This window comes from Oreochromis niloticus, linkage group LG20 (assembly GCF_001858045.2).
Source record: "Oreochromis niloticus isolate F11D_XX linkage group LG20, O_niloticus_UMD_NMBU, whole genome shotgun sequence".
NCBI lineage: Eukaryota > Metazoa > Chordata > Actinopteri > Cichliformes > Cichlidae > Oreochromis > Oreochromis niloticus.
In genome coordinates, this window is record NC_031984.2 from 13,020,545 (window position 1) to 13,036,558 (window position 16,014).

Here is a 16,014-nt window from a genome sequence, read left to right on the forward strand (position 1 = left end):
GAGGAAAAATGCAAAAATCAACACAAATAAAAAAACGAAACACATTTCAAACACATTCACTTTAGAAATTAATAGAAACCAAACTGATAAAAAAAAAAACTCGTAATGGAAAACTAAAATAACACAAGCACTAAACATATTTGACGTTATTTATTTTAGCACAGTAGACCTCAGTGTTGGACATCCTCTTCAAACCCAGTGAACGGCGGACGAAGAAGAAACCACATCGCTCTCCATGCGAATACTTCTCGCGAGAGTATGTTGCAGCAAGGTCCAGAAAATGGAAGGCTGTACTGTGGGTACTAGCTAGGTTGCCGAGCGACTCAAACCATAGCTGGAAAATTTATAAATTACATCGAAGGTATGATTTCCGTGTCTGTGTACGGGCGTTCAGCGTTTAATTCTGTAGTCGGTATCGCTAATGAGACGTAGCGCTGCCGCGTAGAGTATTTATTAACAGGTGATTTAGAAGCTCAAGTTTAGCTTTAGCTACGCTAGCTGCAGAGAACAATGTCGTCGCCACCACACAGAAGACGCCTCTCTTTTACCTTTATGGAATAACTTGTGAGTGTTTGCGGGGTTTCAGGGCAAGGACGTTTCGTTTGCGGTTTTAGAACTGAATTAGGTGTGGCAGTTAAATTAGTACGTGCTGTGGTTTCATTTGGAGTACAGGAACATTATGGACTTCCCAGCCAGTCTTTGCTGAGTTTTTGCATAAACGTATCGCTCCTAGCAGGCCAGTTTTGCAATGTGAAGCATCAGTGAACACAGCAGCTGGTTGCACCGGGTAACATTAGCAGCAAGTAGAGCTCAGAAATTAACCAAAGTGAGAAAACGAACTGTGAATTTGATCACCATAAACGTCTCTGCGAGTTGCATCTTATAAACTGTTAATGCAGACTTCAGCCGAGCTGAATTTTAAACTCAACAAAGTAATTTGTCTACGAAGCAAAACAGGGACACAGCACGTGTTTACAGATGTGCAGTGCTGTAAAAAGTGCAAACATCTTTTCCTTTACTGTGGCAGTATGGGAAGACTTAATACAAGTTAAATCCTCAAAAGTACAAAGGCTAAGGTGATAAATTATACACATTAAACAACATTTCAGCCCTCTTTTTATAACTGTATCCTACAGTTTGTTAAATTATATAGTTATTAATGTATTAATATGCAGTTTGTTTCTATTTAAAACTCTGAAAATGATTCAAAGATATTGTTAACATGACTGTGTGTTATGTGGTTTAATCTTACCTTATCTTAGCTTAAAGGTATCTGTAAGGTATCTTCCAACAAATCTACTTGAGCAAAAAGTACAGATTTTGCTACAAATTGTATTTAAGCCGCATTGCAAAATATCATTATTTCATGTACATTTCCCACATACACCCAATTCAGAAGTGGAAAACATTTAAATGCAGTGCAAAGAAAGCACTTGTACAGTGCTTGAGTAAATGTACTGACATCTTTGCACGTCAGATGGATTAAGCCCAATGTTGGCATTGTTAAAAAAATCAAATCCAGTTGTTTCACAGTTAAAATATAGGTTTATTTGATTGGCTGCCTGTAAGTTGTCAAGTCAGATTTATTCCTAAGCAAATTTTAAAAACACTTGTTGACCAAAGTTCCAGAAAATGATGTGGTTATGGGATATGGGTAAGAGATTGAAAAAACAGAAAAAACATGAAGAAAGCAGGACAGATAAAAAAGTAACTCAGTCTGGTTTAAAAGCCAAAGGAAAAAAAGGGTTTTCAAAGGGGTTTTGAAAGTGTCTGATGTTGGAGAGATCCATGTAACTAAGTGTACAATGAACAAATGCTCGTTTCAGGCATGGAATGCAGTCATGTGAAAAAGAACGCGGACTCTATGCAGTCCTGTGAAAAACTAAGTACTCCCTTAATGTTTTTATAAAAATTAAGAGGGTAAGGAGAAGCCAGGTGGTGCTAAAAAAAAAATACACTTGATTAACTGATCATTATCATGTTAACAGAGTACCAGAAGTGGATGTCCATGCAAAATCACTTTAAGGTCAGTGCTCAAAGAAATCCCAAATGTTGATTCTGTTCATCTGGATGTGAAAAACATTTCTTCACTCATGTGACTTCTTCAGGCTGAGACTGAAGAAGTCACTTGGATGACCGATGAAACGTATCTTCCACTGAAAATGGTACAACTTTTTGGGATTTCTTCTGGGTTTGAACACTGTGGCTTCCTTTGAATGTCAGCATTTTTTTCTTTCTTTCTGGATGATTGAGCATACATAAAGACATGCTCAAAGAAATGCTCAAGCAATGCAATGCCTGAAGAAAAAAAACAAACAAAAAATGAGAGCTACATCTCACACTCTAAAGGCCTCAATATGTTAAATGTTCATAATAGTACAATTAGAAATGACTTAAGTATGGCTTATTTGGAAGGGTTGCCAAGAGAAAGTCTCTTTTCTTTATAAAAGTCATGGCAGCATAGCTTAGGTTTACAAAATTGCATTAGAACAAACTCCAAGACTATGCTGACATGTAAGCACAAATTCCTCATACCCACTGTGAATCACAGCGGTGGAGGGATGATGATTTGGGGTTGTTTTGCAGCCATAGGACCTGGGGACCTTGCAGTTATTGAGTCAACCATGAACTCTTCTATATACCACAGTACTTGGACTCAAAATTCAGGCCTTCTGTCTGTCAGCAAAAGGTTGGCTGACATTGGGTCATGCAACAGGACAAGGACCCCAAACACACCAGCAAACCTACAACAGAATGGTTCAGAGAAATACAGAAACATGGTGTTGCTATGGCCCAGTCAAAATCCAGACCTCATCTTGACTGAAATGCTGTGGCGGTTCTTTAGGAGATCAGTACATTAGAGAATGCCTGTAAACCTGAGTGAACTGAAACATTGTAAAGAAGAGAGGTCCAAAGTTTCTCCACAATGATGTGAGAAACTGATAAAGAGTACAGAAAATTACTTCCACTAAATACAACTAAAGGTAGTTATATACGCTGTTAGGTCTTTTATTGAGTCATGGGAAAACTTTTACACTTAGAGTAGTTCAGGACTTTAACATTTTTCAATTCACAAATTGGCGACCCTCATGGTTTGTTCAGACATACCCACAACAGCAATGGAGACCACTGTGCAAGTGATCTTGGAAGTGTGTATACACATCAAAACAGTATTTGTGTTTAAGCAACATGTCATGCATTGGAATGTTACTACAAGGTGAACAAATATTAGTGAGTAGTGGTTTTCCCCACATGTTGTTGCTCCAAATCAAGGTGCATGAATTTCAAGGAGATGGATGCATAAACACAATCTTGTGCCTGCCTATCTTTTAAGGCAACTGTATGAGGTTTAGACTTGTGTTAAAAATTATACATGAACATTGCATAGTGTAAGGCTTCCATTGCTCACTTTCATAAATTAAGATGCAGTCAGAGTATTGAGTAGGAGTTCATGTCAAAGAGGCCCATTAGCTGGTCAGGAGCTAAAGTTAATACAGGGTATCAGAAATCCTCCTTCCATGAAGCTTTTAAATCCTTAGTGTTGAAACTGTCTGTGGTGCTAATGAATAAGCTCTGTGATGTGGAGTTTATTGCAGTGCTGTTTCATTGCAAAGCAACAAATGGAGTTGAGCTTTTTAACTAAATTGTTTTTGCATATTTTTTTTAATCACCTGTCTCTAATGTAGATTGGTTTGGGTTTTTTTCTCCATCCATGATTTTTACAGGTTCACAGCAAGAAACATTGGGATGACTCTTTACACACCCTAAACACATTTGGTGTTTGCAGCTGTGCATACACTTTGCACAGGTACGTGTTTTCTGTTTTATTTCTTGTTCAACTTAGGGAATTGTGAACATAGTTTACAGACAATAACTAAAAGGATCTTGTAGGTTTGAACAGCGTGGCTTCCTTTAAATGTCAGCATGGACATGATGGACAACACCAATGTCGCTGATGATAATAATAATTCAGGTACAATCAGCCTGCCAGTTGCCTAAAGGTGAAAAGTGGGTGTTGCTTTTTTTTTGTTAAATCAATTTCTTTCTGTTTATCTACAGACGAACGGCAGATGCCCTCAGAAGAGGCCGAGTCAAGTGTTAGGCCGACCTTGTCACAGGTTAGAAAGTCTTGGGGGTTTCGACGAACAACCATTGCAAGAAGGGAATTCATGGAGGAGGTTGGAGACCTAACCTACAGTCCTCCAATTGTTCGACGAGGCAGAAATCGTCGAACTAACCAAACAGCAGCCCAGACCGCTACAGAGACCCCCACCACCCAGAAGGCTACTCGTACAGCAAGGAGTGTTATTGATGAACTTCAGTGGTCTGCCCCATCCTCACCTGTCTCTGAGAATAGCAAAACTGGTTCAGAAACTTCTGCAGGAGGCAGCCTTGATCCCAGCTTATGGCAGGATTTTGGGTCTGCTTTCCACACTGCCTTCACACTGCTTGGGGGCAGTGAGGGCCTGTCACTAACAATGTCAGATGAACTGGCAGTTCCTGACATTTTAGAAGCCACTGAAGCCATTGAGTCCCCTAATCCACAGGTTATAGATGAAACTGAGATGGCTGATAACATGGATGACATGGAGATTGTGCAGCCAGTTGCTTCTGACAATGCAGAGGGAGAAGAGATCCATGATGTGGTTTTAATCTCAAGTCACGAAGAGGATAGTGATGAAATGACTTTGCTACAGATTAAGGAACAGCTGGCTTCTAATAGCAGACAGGAAGACACGAAAGCTAGAGGAGGGAAAGGAGGAAAGGGAAAGGCCAGAGGAAAGGGGAGAGGTAGAGGAAGAGGTAGGGGCAAAGGTAGAGGGAGGGGTAGAGGAAAGGGGAGGGCTGTGGAGTTTCAGTCAACCATTGCAGATGATAAGGACAGTGATGATGATGTGGTGCTGGTTAGTTTAGCTGAGCAACAGCATTTACAAGAAGTGGAAAAAGAAACTGATCCACAAAGTCCTCCTGAAAAAGAGGGTTCGGCTGCTCTCTTTGATACAGCTCTAAGTCCTGCTCAGCAATCAAACTCAGACTGCATGATCATAGACAGTGACTTTGATCAGATTCCTGAGCTAACTCCCGGTCAGTTTGATGAAGTGCCGGAGGAGGAGGAGAAGAAAGATGCTAAAAATACAGAAGAGTTTTCAAGCATATCACACAATGAAGGATATGACTCAAATGCTCTGTTCTGCATCTGCAGACAGAAACAAGATAAGAGGTACATGTTTAAATGTAGTAATTGGATTTCTTAGGCTGAGCTGTTCTTTCGGATGATTTGCATAGTTCAGCTGTGTACCATTTTCACTTCCTATTGTCTATTCACTGCTTTTTAAAGGTTTATGATCTGCTGTGACAGCTGCCAGGAGTGGTTCCACGGTGAATGCGTCGGTGTCAGTGAGACGCAAGGCCATCAGAGTATGCAAGAGTACGTCTGCCCGCCTTGCACTATAAAGAAACAGAGCCAGTCTGAGTCTCACCCTCAGCCAGACCCTGAGCTTAGCTTTCCTGAATGCTTGACACAAAGTCCTACTGTTGAAGAAGGGCAAGAGGACCAGCAAACAGTTAAGGTTTGAATTTCATTTGGGTTGTCATCAATCTTTACCTGTGTGACTGCATACGTGCGATAGATGATTTTCATGAAGAAAGTTTGCTCTCTGGATTTAAGATGAACATCTGTTTTCAGCAGACTGTAGTGGTAGAGGAAGAAACAGAGGAGGAAGAGCAAGAGCAGGCTATTGAAGCAAGGCCAGACCCTGATGCTCAACCTGAAGCTGAACCTGAGCCTGAGCCTGAGATGGAGATGGATAGCTCTCTTCCCGTGTGCATTGGACCTGGTTGCTCTAAACAAGCACTACCAGATTCTGTTTACTGTGGCAATGACTGCATCCTTCAGCATGCTGCTGTCACTATGAAGACACTCTCTGGCCCTAAGGTGCCCAAATCCAAAGGACGGGCACAGAGAAAAGCTTCCATGTCCAGACCTGCTGCAAAGGTAAGAAAAATTAGCTTGCAGACTGAGAAGAGTATTGAGGTGTGTGGGTAATAGATTTTCATCTTGGGGTCATTTCTGTAGTTTCAGGTAGTTAGTTTCAGTAACTGAAAAATCTTATTTTTTCACCCTATGTAAACATTTCAATCATAGGCTCAAAGGTCAAGTCGGACATCAAAGAGGCTAGCAGAAAAGGCTGAGCTGCGAGGTGAGGAGGAGAAAAAGGAGGATGATAGTGAGCAGGAGGCGGCTGCATCTCCTGTCATCTGTGACCCCAGACTCACAGAAGCTCAGGCTACCTCCACACCAGCATCAAACTTACACACAGCGTGTATGTATCATTCTATACTCACACACATTCAAGCAGTTTACACACCATGCACAAAGTGCCTGTTTCGGAATTACAGATTTACCTTCCCCTTTTGAATCAATAGAATTCGCAATGAAACCATACACAAGTGCGCTCGCGTGCGCACACGCACACACACACACACACACACACACACATTTTTACTTATTCCCTGGTTCATAGCAGGGGTCAGCAGTGGGTAAGTATGTTCACTTTTATAATTCCCCTGTTCAGTTGCAGTGCCACAGATGTTCTCGTGAAACAATCTTGACAAGTCAGAATGCCAGTCTTACCGAAACACATGCATATAAAAACCGTGTCATAACAAAAATCCCTAAATGAGCAACACACAGCTGTGCTTGGTGACTATGTGTTCAAACAGTGAGTTGATATTTGTCTAAACCTTTTGCAAATGTAAAACTATATGAATGCAAGCTGGTACCAAGTTATTGTTGGGATGATCTCTAATTCTACAAACATTGTGACCCAAAGGGCTCCTGAAGACATACTTTCTCTTAAATTGATGGATGAAACAATCAGCGAAGCTTTATAAATCTTTTTGTACCATAAACAGCACATAAAACATACAGTAATGCTTAGATCTAGCATGGTGCTCCCATATTCACAGCATTACTCATTATTTAATAATTTAAGCACTCTTGTGCATTCTGTTTTTTATTATACTCTCTAAAATTCAAATATAACAAGCAGTAGCATCAGAAACTGAAAGTTTCCATTATAGATGTCTGGCCATGCAGTATAATGACATTGTTATGAGATTAGTTTTTTTAGAGTCACAATATATTTTTATGTAATTGATTGATGGTTACATATAAGGGAATATAAAGAAAAATGCATACTCCATTTTAAAACTACGCAAAGGATTCATGTGAAATTTTAGCTCCAATGTCAGTTTAAAGTAACAAAAGTATATATTTCTATATTTGTGTTTTAATTTATTCCAACATTTTGCTAGTGTAACAATGAAATCTTCATTATAAAAGTTAGTATAAAGCATCTTTAGTTCTTTATATTAAGTTAGAAAATTGTTAGAAGACAAGTGTAATGGGTAAGTCATCGTCAACTTATAACAGTAATATGGTGCATTGCGACATACATTAAACACTACATTGCATATATTTTATTTTATTCCACACTATATAAGACATTCCTTTAGGTCTTTGCCCAAAAGCTTGTTTTTATGAAAATTGATATGAGGCTTTCTTTTTTTCAGTGTTGAATAATAAGAAACTTTATTTATGCAGAACGTTTTCTTAACAAGGTTAAGTCTTAAACAGAAAGAAATTTTAAACGGATAAAAAAATACACTTTCAAAACTAAATCAAAGTACGAAAGGTTTTGGTTTCTGAAATAATTTTGATAGGGCTAGATATACAAGTTCTTCTTCTCAAATCAAATGCAGCCAACATACGATGGTTAAGAGTGGATTGTTTACTATTTAACAAGTTAGGATACACTCGTCTAAATGACATGCATGTTTTCCAACTCCTGTAAGAAAGCAGACTTTTCAGGACCGCAGTTCAAACACTGTATAGACCTGCTGCAGCTGTCCTGCTGCTGGTTTGACCGTAGATAACATTAAACATTCCAGTTTTTGGTATCCCTTGGTTTACATGTATTAAACTAAATCTCCTGCACATCAAACCACATTAAACCACCAAACACACACTGCTTCACAATGAGATCAAGTACACTGGCTTTGTGAAGTCCTCATAATGATGTCTCAAGTGCCCAGATGGTATCATTTTCTCAAAGTTGATCGTCTGTTCAAAGAAGTGCCCCAATATTCCAGCCACCCTGCCATAAGGATGCATTTTGCTTTCAGACAGTGGTCTTATTCCTCCAACATGCAGCATCTTCCTGATTTATTTTGTGGGCAGTCAACATTGGAGCATAATCTACCCTTTGTGTTACATACGCATACACAAGTTGAAAACCTCTCTGTCTCACTGTCACGCAACTTTTCGGGTATTTCAAGGAAAACTTTATTTTTCCAACTTCCAATGCCTTCAGTCGTCAACACACAAACAACCACAAGCACACACTCTTGGATCAGTCATTTCACAGACACACCAGCCTTAAGTTGGATAGGATTTGGAATCAATAGAGATGCTGCAGCTGGTATGGAGGAGGAAGAGGAGGAGGGGACTGAAGGATTCATGAAGATTTTGAAGTGTCAGCTGGCCACTGTCAGCAAAAGGCTCCATTCCTCTGAGAAAAGTCTTCACACTGCTGCAAATGAAGAAAAAATACTTCACAATGCACACACACACACACACACACAAAAACTGGGAATGAAAGAGGTACATCCTTTTTTTTTTTTTTCTTTTTTTTTTAAACCTGGTACATTCATAGTGTTAAATAACCTTACTTAGGCCATGTTATCCTACATTTAGCTTAAAATGTCAAATCCCTACACTCTTTTTTTGTTCTCTCAAACATATACAAACCATGTTTCTTTACAATTTTATACACATTAACAACAACACTGCCCTGATTTCATGAACTTCGAGCTCTGGCCCAACTTGACTGGACTGTCAAAATTTAAATTTAGCAAAATTACTCAACAGACTAAAAAACAAAGGTGAAAACAACAAATGTCGAGATTAAAATAGTCTGCTTATGACAAGATAACAATATCATATCTTTCTCACATTTTGAAAGATATAAATAGGTAAAAGAGGGAGAAAGATGGAAGTATGGAATTTAAGTCCGTATATATACTGATGGCAAAGGAAGTGTAGTCTACACACTTGCACAAACACACACAAAACAACTCAAGAGATCAAAACAGTAAGTTTCTTGAAAACACTGACTCCATTTACAGTAGCTGCCCAGCAGCCCATCAGAAACATGGTTGATCACTGGTGGTAGCCACTGCTTAATGCCTCATGGAATCAGTGAGCCTCTGAATGTGGAGCTGTGTGATCACTGGCACAATTCTGGCAAAAGCTGATGGCTTGGAGTCATATCTCCAGCTTTTGTTCTGTGCCACAGAGTGTCTCAGTGGGATAGAGATCAGACAGCGATGCAGGCTGAGACATCATTTTTGCACCAGTTTTTCCTCAGGGCGATTGTGATCGCAGCAGTCAAGTATGACCCGTTGAACTGTGGTGTCACTGCATGTGATGATATTCTGCACAATTCCATTGCTGCAACACGAGCCGACTAAGAAATGGAACGCTGAACTCGTATGCCTTTTACCTTTGTGTAAGGAGGAGTTTGTAGAGGATTGCCCCTGCCCACCATCAAAGTACTCTCAGGGATCTCTCACTGTTTTTTCTAATCATATTAATTACATTGGTACTCCTAAATTGGAAGACAAAAAGTTTTCTTTGTTTCCACTTGGTATGCAGAATTTCTTTTCCATCAGTGTATATATAACAAATTGCATTTCTAGCTGTCCCCTCAATAAACATTTGCACCTCTTTCATGTAACGTAACAAGCAAAGGAAAGAGCATGTTATTGCAAAGCTGAAAGCATGGTTCATGGGCGTTGAACCTCTTCATAGTTGCAGAACAGTGATGGAATGGATGAGGTTTCCTTTGGATAGTAAATGAAATCAGCTAAGATAGGTTTTCCGTCTGTGTCCCATTAGTTTTCATTATTGGTGATACAGTACATGGAACAGCAAGTTAGCATTTTTGCTCTCAGATACACCAATCCAAAAAGGCGATCATTCTTATCCCATTTTTCTTTGGAATTTTAGCACTACTCTGAAAAATGCATAGTGCACTACCAAGCAAATTAAACCACATAATGTTTCACCAAACACGCTGAAAAGCAGGCAAAATAGTCTAGTGTCTGTACGCTGAACAGTAGTATTGCTTCGTGTATTGATAATTCTTTTATTTCTGTTTTGGAAAGAGATGAAAGTTCTGTGTTAGATCCAAAATGCTTTAAAGAAGTTTTTCTGTACCGCTGGAAGTCGGTGCATGGCATTGTTAAAATGAAAAGTAAAAAGAAAGGTTCTGTGGTTTGGGTGTCTGAAGATACTGTTTTCACACAGATACATTCATAGAAAAAAAGAATAGTTCTTAAAACACCAAAGGAAACAATACAGAACCAAAATGTGACCAGCTATGATGTTTTTTGATCTTGAGCAGCGTTTATCACTGTTGCTGCACATTTGATCAACTTGACCTAAGATCATATTCATCGCGAAAAGTTTGCTATTTACAACAGGTCCTGTCTCAAGTTTATTGCTCAGTAGGCAGGGAAAACAACAAAGAATAAAAATCCATTTTAACATATCTTTCTCAAGTTAAAAAGTTTAGAATTGGAATTCCTTTTAATGTTGCTGGATTATAAAATACATCGAATAGACGTGCTACTTCTGTAGGTGCCTCTAAAATAGTACACACTATGAAAATAAGCTAGTCATACAATAAAACAACATTCATACAATAAATCAAACCCTTTCAGTTGAAGATAATTATGACTACGAAGACAAAACATGCTATAGTACATTGCAGTATTTAGTCTTGATTTAGAGCACTGACTGCATCTGGATAAAAAAAAATTCTACCTGCTTTATTTTTCTTGTACAAATGGATTTGGACTTTTTTTTTCTTTTTTTCAAAACTCTGCTGGAGTTGAGTGGTCTGCTGCAGTAGTCCCTGTCATACTTGTGTCATAGCACATATTGTTGCATGACAAAAGCCAAAACCAATGAAGCTGAACATGAAAAGCCTTGTTGGATTGTGATCAGTTTGGGGTTGCAGGAAGGGACAAGGTCTGTGGTCTCCATCCATTCTTTACGCTCGTAACCGTTAAGAGTATGTAATAATATTTCCCTGAATAACTTTTCTAATTGGAGAAGCCTTTAATTAGTAATTATAGCTTTTCAATTGATTGTGTAGCTGCACACACATATTGTGATTCGATGGGTTTCATGATTTTTGTGATGATGGTAATGAATTGTATCAGATGTGATCTGAGTGAAGCTCTTGCTTAGTTTATTTCTTACTTTTCCAAACTTCCCAAACCAGCATCCAACTTTCAGCCCACTCCACTAAACACATGTCACAAAGCAAGCATGAATACCAGATATTTTGTATTCATAGAGCTTGCACATGACTAATGCTTTCATATGACAACTGAATGATTAGTTGTGAAATCCTGCTGAGATTTTCTGGATAACATACGCCCATGCAAGCATTTTTTCCCACAGTATTTCTTAGGATATTACCACACGTGTTGCCCAGACAGTTTCAGGAGAATGAGGTCCAAATATTATCCAAAGTCATCCTTTATTCACAAGTAGCACACAGCAGGCTTCATGTATAGTCATAGTTTGCTTCATGCTTTCTCACTTCTGAAAATATTCTGCTTGGTTTGGACGAAGGAGCTGCCTGGAAAGGGTGTACACAAACATGACACCCACTCACAAACTGTGAATGCATTTAATCATTGCCTGTGCCATTTTCACCTGCCTGCAATCAGACATCACACAGACTTTGGAAAGGGAGCTGGCAGGCTGAAGAAAATTTATGTTCAATCCAGCTGTGCTGGACATTTATGTGCATTCTCCTATCCAGCTCTGTTGGGCTGTGTTGAGAAAAGTTTGGGAGCTGCGCTGCATGTGTGAAAACTATAGCTATATGTCCTCATAGACTTCACTGTTTTCAGGTTGAGCACCAAGCTGCAATCACATGGTGTGTAGTGTAGCTGTTGAGGGAAAGACTTTTGATTCGTTTGATTGTTTACACCAAGAAAAGAGGGGGCTGTATTATATTTAATTTGAATCAGAGCACAAATACTTGATTGTTAAATTCCATTTTGAGAAAGTTTGCCTCAGCAGATTTTTTTAAAATTGTTATTTTATTTTCGGGGCTGCATCTTAAACCTCTTTAGTGTTGTGTCTTGCATGCTTCTAAAGGCCTGTATATGTTCAGTGTGTTTTTTTTCCAACAGTCAAATCTTTTTAATACCATCTCGAACCTAACTGTAAAACACAAGCACCCTCTACTGGCCAAACAAATAATGTGCAACCATGGAAAAAACACTGCTGATGTTCGGAGTATTTCACATTTTTGACATCTGCTCAACGTGGAGACTTCTTGACATTCTTGTGTGATAGCACAGAATTAGTAACCTAGAGTATTTATTATTGAATATTATTCTAAGTAGTATCATTTTGAAAAAATTAAATGATTTTCTCCATCAGAAAGCAAACATATGTGCTAGCATACCTATATTTGCACTGTGTTTGAAGCATTCACTATTTTCTCCTGAAGGGGTGTGTGTGTGTGTGTGTGTGTGTGTGTGTGTGTGTGAGAACTAAAAATGTACCATCTACCAGTGATTACAATTTAATTGTATAGGAAACTAAACTTGACTTATGCAAACTTCCTACTTGGGCTTTTGACAGGGATCTGTCTATACCATTTTTTCCCTCTGAGGTAAAATCCAATGTGAGCCACATGATTCATTATATATATTCTGATCCATGATAACATGAAAAGAACGTGTAAATAAATAGCAGCCTAATGATAGTCTTGCCTTGATGTGTTCCCCTCACGGAGCCTTGCCAACAGTGTGTGTGTATATATATATATTTAGCAGAACAGTGCTAAAGAGTCTCTTATTTATAAAAGGAGAGATTTAGAAACACAGCTTACAAACATTTTTAAACTCGTTTTGGTTTTTTTTTTGTACAGTGAAATTTGGTGTGAAGTGCTCTCAACCTACTTTTTACCCCTATTTTGATTTTGTGTTGGGAACTTGAAAAGATCAGTAACATTATGCTGTCTTAGTTTAAAGAGAGAGAGAGAAAAAAAAACAGTTTAATGACCAGAAGGGAATAGCTTGATTGAAAAATAGCCCAGCATGTTATTCACCATTAAAACACAACTTAATTATTCACTTCTGTTTATAAATGTATTAAATTACTGAAATTCTACTCTCAGTGAGTCTTAAAGATGTGGGGAGGAGGTTCACTGTTTAAATTTTCTTCTGGGTCCAACTTAATTTTTCTCTCCTCATAAAATCAAATTAGGGCAGCGTCATTTCCAAAAACATTGTGATTCTTCTTTAACCTAAATTATTTGAAGTTGAGAAAAATTATTTGGTTTTAAAACTGGAAACTGGGGAAAATCATTTGCTCTTTTAATTTTTTTTTAAGCTGCCACACTGCAGAGGAGACATGCTGTTGTAGTACTTGCATAATGTGACTTGGTAATGTCTTACTGCAATGAGCAAGCCTCAAGCAGTATATGTTGCTCCAGAACTTTCAAATATCGGTCACAGATGTGCAAGTTAGCCACCCATTGTGCACCAATTTACCCTTTAAGTAGAAGCTGACTATTGATAAATATGACAGTTCTAATGTATGCTCTATTCTTTCGGCCAAAGGATGCCAATTCCATGATTCATATTTTTATTTATTTATTTTTTTAAGTTGGATTTCTTTTTTCATATTTGTTAATGCAGGATCAGAATATGTTTGCTTGCAATTTGGATGGGACTACGATCACAATATTTTGTACTATGGAATATTTTTGATCCAGGCAGCCAGAGGATCTGAAGATTAGTATTGGTTTTTAGATTTGTCCCCTGTGTACAAAGATTTTCTCTGAACTTTTCAGTTATATCTATCGTAGATAAGAAAATCTCCAATCTTAGCAATTGGTTCATAATTTGTTCAATCATTTGCCACACAGTTTTTAACACAGTGGAGAACCCATCACTGTCTTTATTTCTGAAAGTTTCAACTCCTCTTGGATGTTCTCCCAACAAGGTGCTAGAAACTAAATTAGTTTTGAGGCCTCAACAGGTTTTTTTTTTTTTTAAAGACTGAAACACATTTTCAAGATCATCATCCGACCCATATCTAGATGTCTTCCCACGCTGATGTTATTTTCAGTCCCATTTAGTTCCCTAGTACTCGTACATCTGTACTCCTCACCAGTTCTTTGTCCAATATGTCAGCAGTATAGGGTCGTGGTGATGGATGATGTCAGAGATCACCTATGGGCAAAGTGAGCAGCTATAGCTCTCAGGTCAAGACATTTTTTTCACAGATCTCATTTCCCAAGTAATGCATTAAATTATCATTATTATGAGATTCATAAAAAATTGAATCTGCCTCGCTCTTGGTTCATTTTGCACCTCCACATATAGCCGACACTTGCAACACACAGGTATCTGAGCATGCTCGGGTGCACACAAACAGGTACATGTCTGGACTTCTGTGCTGCTTTGAAGTCAGTGAAGCAATGAAGCTCATCCATCATCATCAAATCAGAAAAGATCTGTATTTTTCGACTGCTGGACTCTTAATTTATTTGTTCAGTATACAGCATTTTCGTGTGCATTTTCAGAAATACTCCTTTATATTGTCTCCTTTTTTCACCACCAGACATCTTTGTTGATTAAAAACTCAGCTGTCTAGGACTAGGCAGTTGAAGAATGAAAGTGTGACAGATGAAATATTTTACACACAAAACACAAACTGGACCAAAAATGTACTCCCGGTGTGTGTGTTTCTCTTTCACCTGTGCCCTCTTCTCCTGCTTGGGCTACACAGTGTGCATTATTGAGGGTATGCTACTGGCCATTAGCAATGCCGAAAGCGACAGTATGGCATCTGGACTGTGGAGGAAATCACCCAACCGTACTACAGTTATCCTTTAATTTGATTTTCATTTTGTGGAAGTGCATAACTTGCAGCGAGCAAAGATGTGTACTGGCACATAATGGCGTGCAATTATTTAGGTTCATTCCAGAACTCTGCCTGTTGATGGTCACAGTTTGAATTTGTAATACATTAATGTTTAGAACCTGGGTTCAAGTTAAAACGTTTGTATTTCACAAATGTCAACATGCAAGTGGTCTTCCAACGGGTGACTTAAAAATAGCAGCAGTGCTGAAAGCCCAGAGATTTAAGAAAAGAGAACCTGGTTTGTGCAGTAGGAATAAAGCTAAAGCAAAAGTTGATTTTACAGATAAGACTTAATTGAATTGTTGTAATAATTTCTTAGTGATGGGGTTGTTGCAGGGAAAAAACTATAAGATTTAAATTCAATTCAGTTTTATTTATATATAGCGCCAAATCACAACAATAGTTGCCTTGTAGCACTTTATGTTGTAAGGTAAAGAACCTACAATAATTATTTAAAAATCATTACAGTCATTGTTATTTTATCTTATTCTTTGTGCATATGGATGGATTAGATGGATTTGTATGCTTAAGAATAATGCTGTAAAAAATATAGTTAAATTAGAAATCACACTGTGTTTAAAATAAAAAATCAGATGCATCCATTTTGACAGGGCCTTGTGATGGATGAGTATCTCCTGCTTGGAAAAATTACAAAATGAATAGAAAAGGAAATCATTACACCAGTTTGGCAAAAAAAGAAAGAAAAAATAGTGGTAAAAAAAAAGTTATGATAATAACTTGGTATCCTGTTGCTGTTAGTAAATACACCAATCAGGCATAATATTATGAGCTACTGCCTAAAGCTGGGCATACACTGTGCGATTTTGAGACACTGGCCCATTTTGAGACACTTTTTCAGTCGTGCGACCGTTTTGGGGATCGGCCCGAGTTTGGCCTTAACTTTGTGTCGTGCATCCTGTAGTATACATGGGGTAACGAGAAGCGATTAACACCTCACGGCCAGCTCCCGATCAGGAATCGTATGG

The 16,014-nt window shown here is 38.3% G+C and overlaps 1 protein-coding gene across 6 annotated transcripts in view; it reads left to right on the top strand.

Moving 5' to 3' along the window:
- The first annotated feature begins 224 nt into the window (after positions 1–224).
- Positions 225–16,014, top strand: part of si:ch73-181d5.4 (uncharacterized) — a 31,795-nt gene continuing 16,005 nt past the window's right edge. Inside the window, exons 1-7 of one of the 6 annotated variants that reach the window (XM_005448639.4) lie at positions 225–361; positions 3,726–3,808; positions 3,892–3,973; positions 4,060–5,221; positions 5,339–5,570; positions 5,687–5,995; positions 6,146–6,323. In XM_005448639.4, coding sequence (XP_005448696.1) covers positions 3,925–3,973; positions 4,060–5,221; positions 5,339–5,570; positions 5,687–5,995; positions 6,146–6,323 — 1,930 coding nt within the window. In that variant the 5' untranslated portion in view covers positions 225–361; positions 3,726–3,808; positions 3,892–3,924. The other 5 variants (XM_005448641.4, XM_025901292.1, XM_005448640.4 and 2 more) reach the window with 5 other exon arrangements.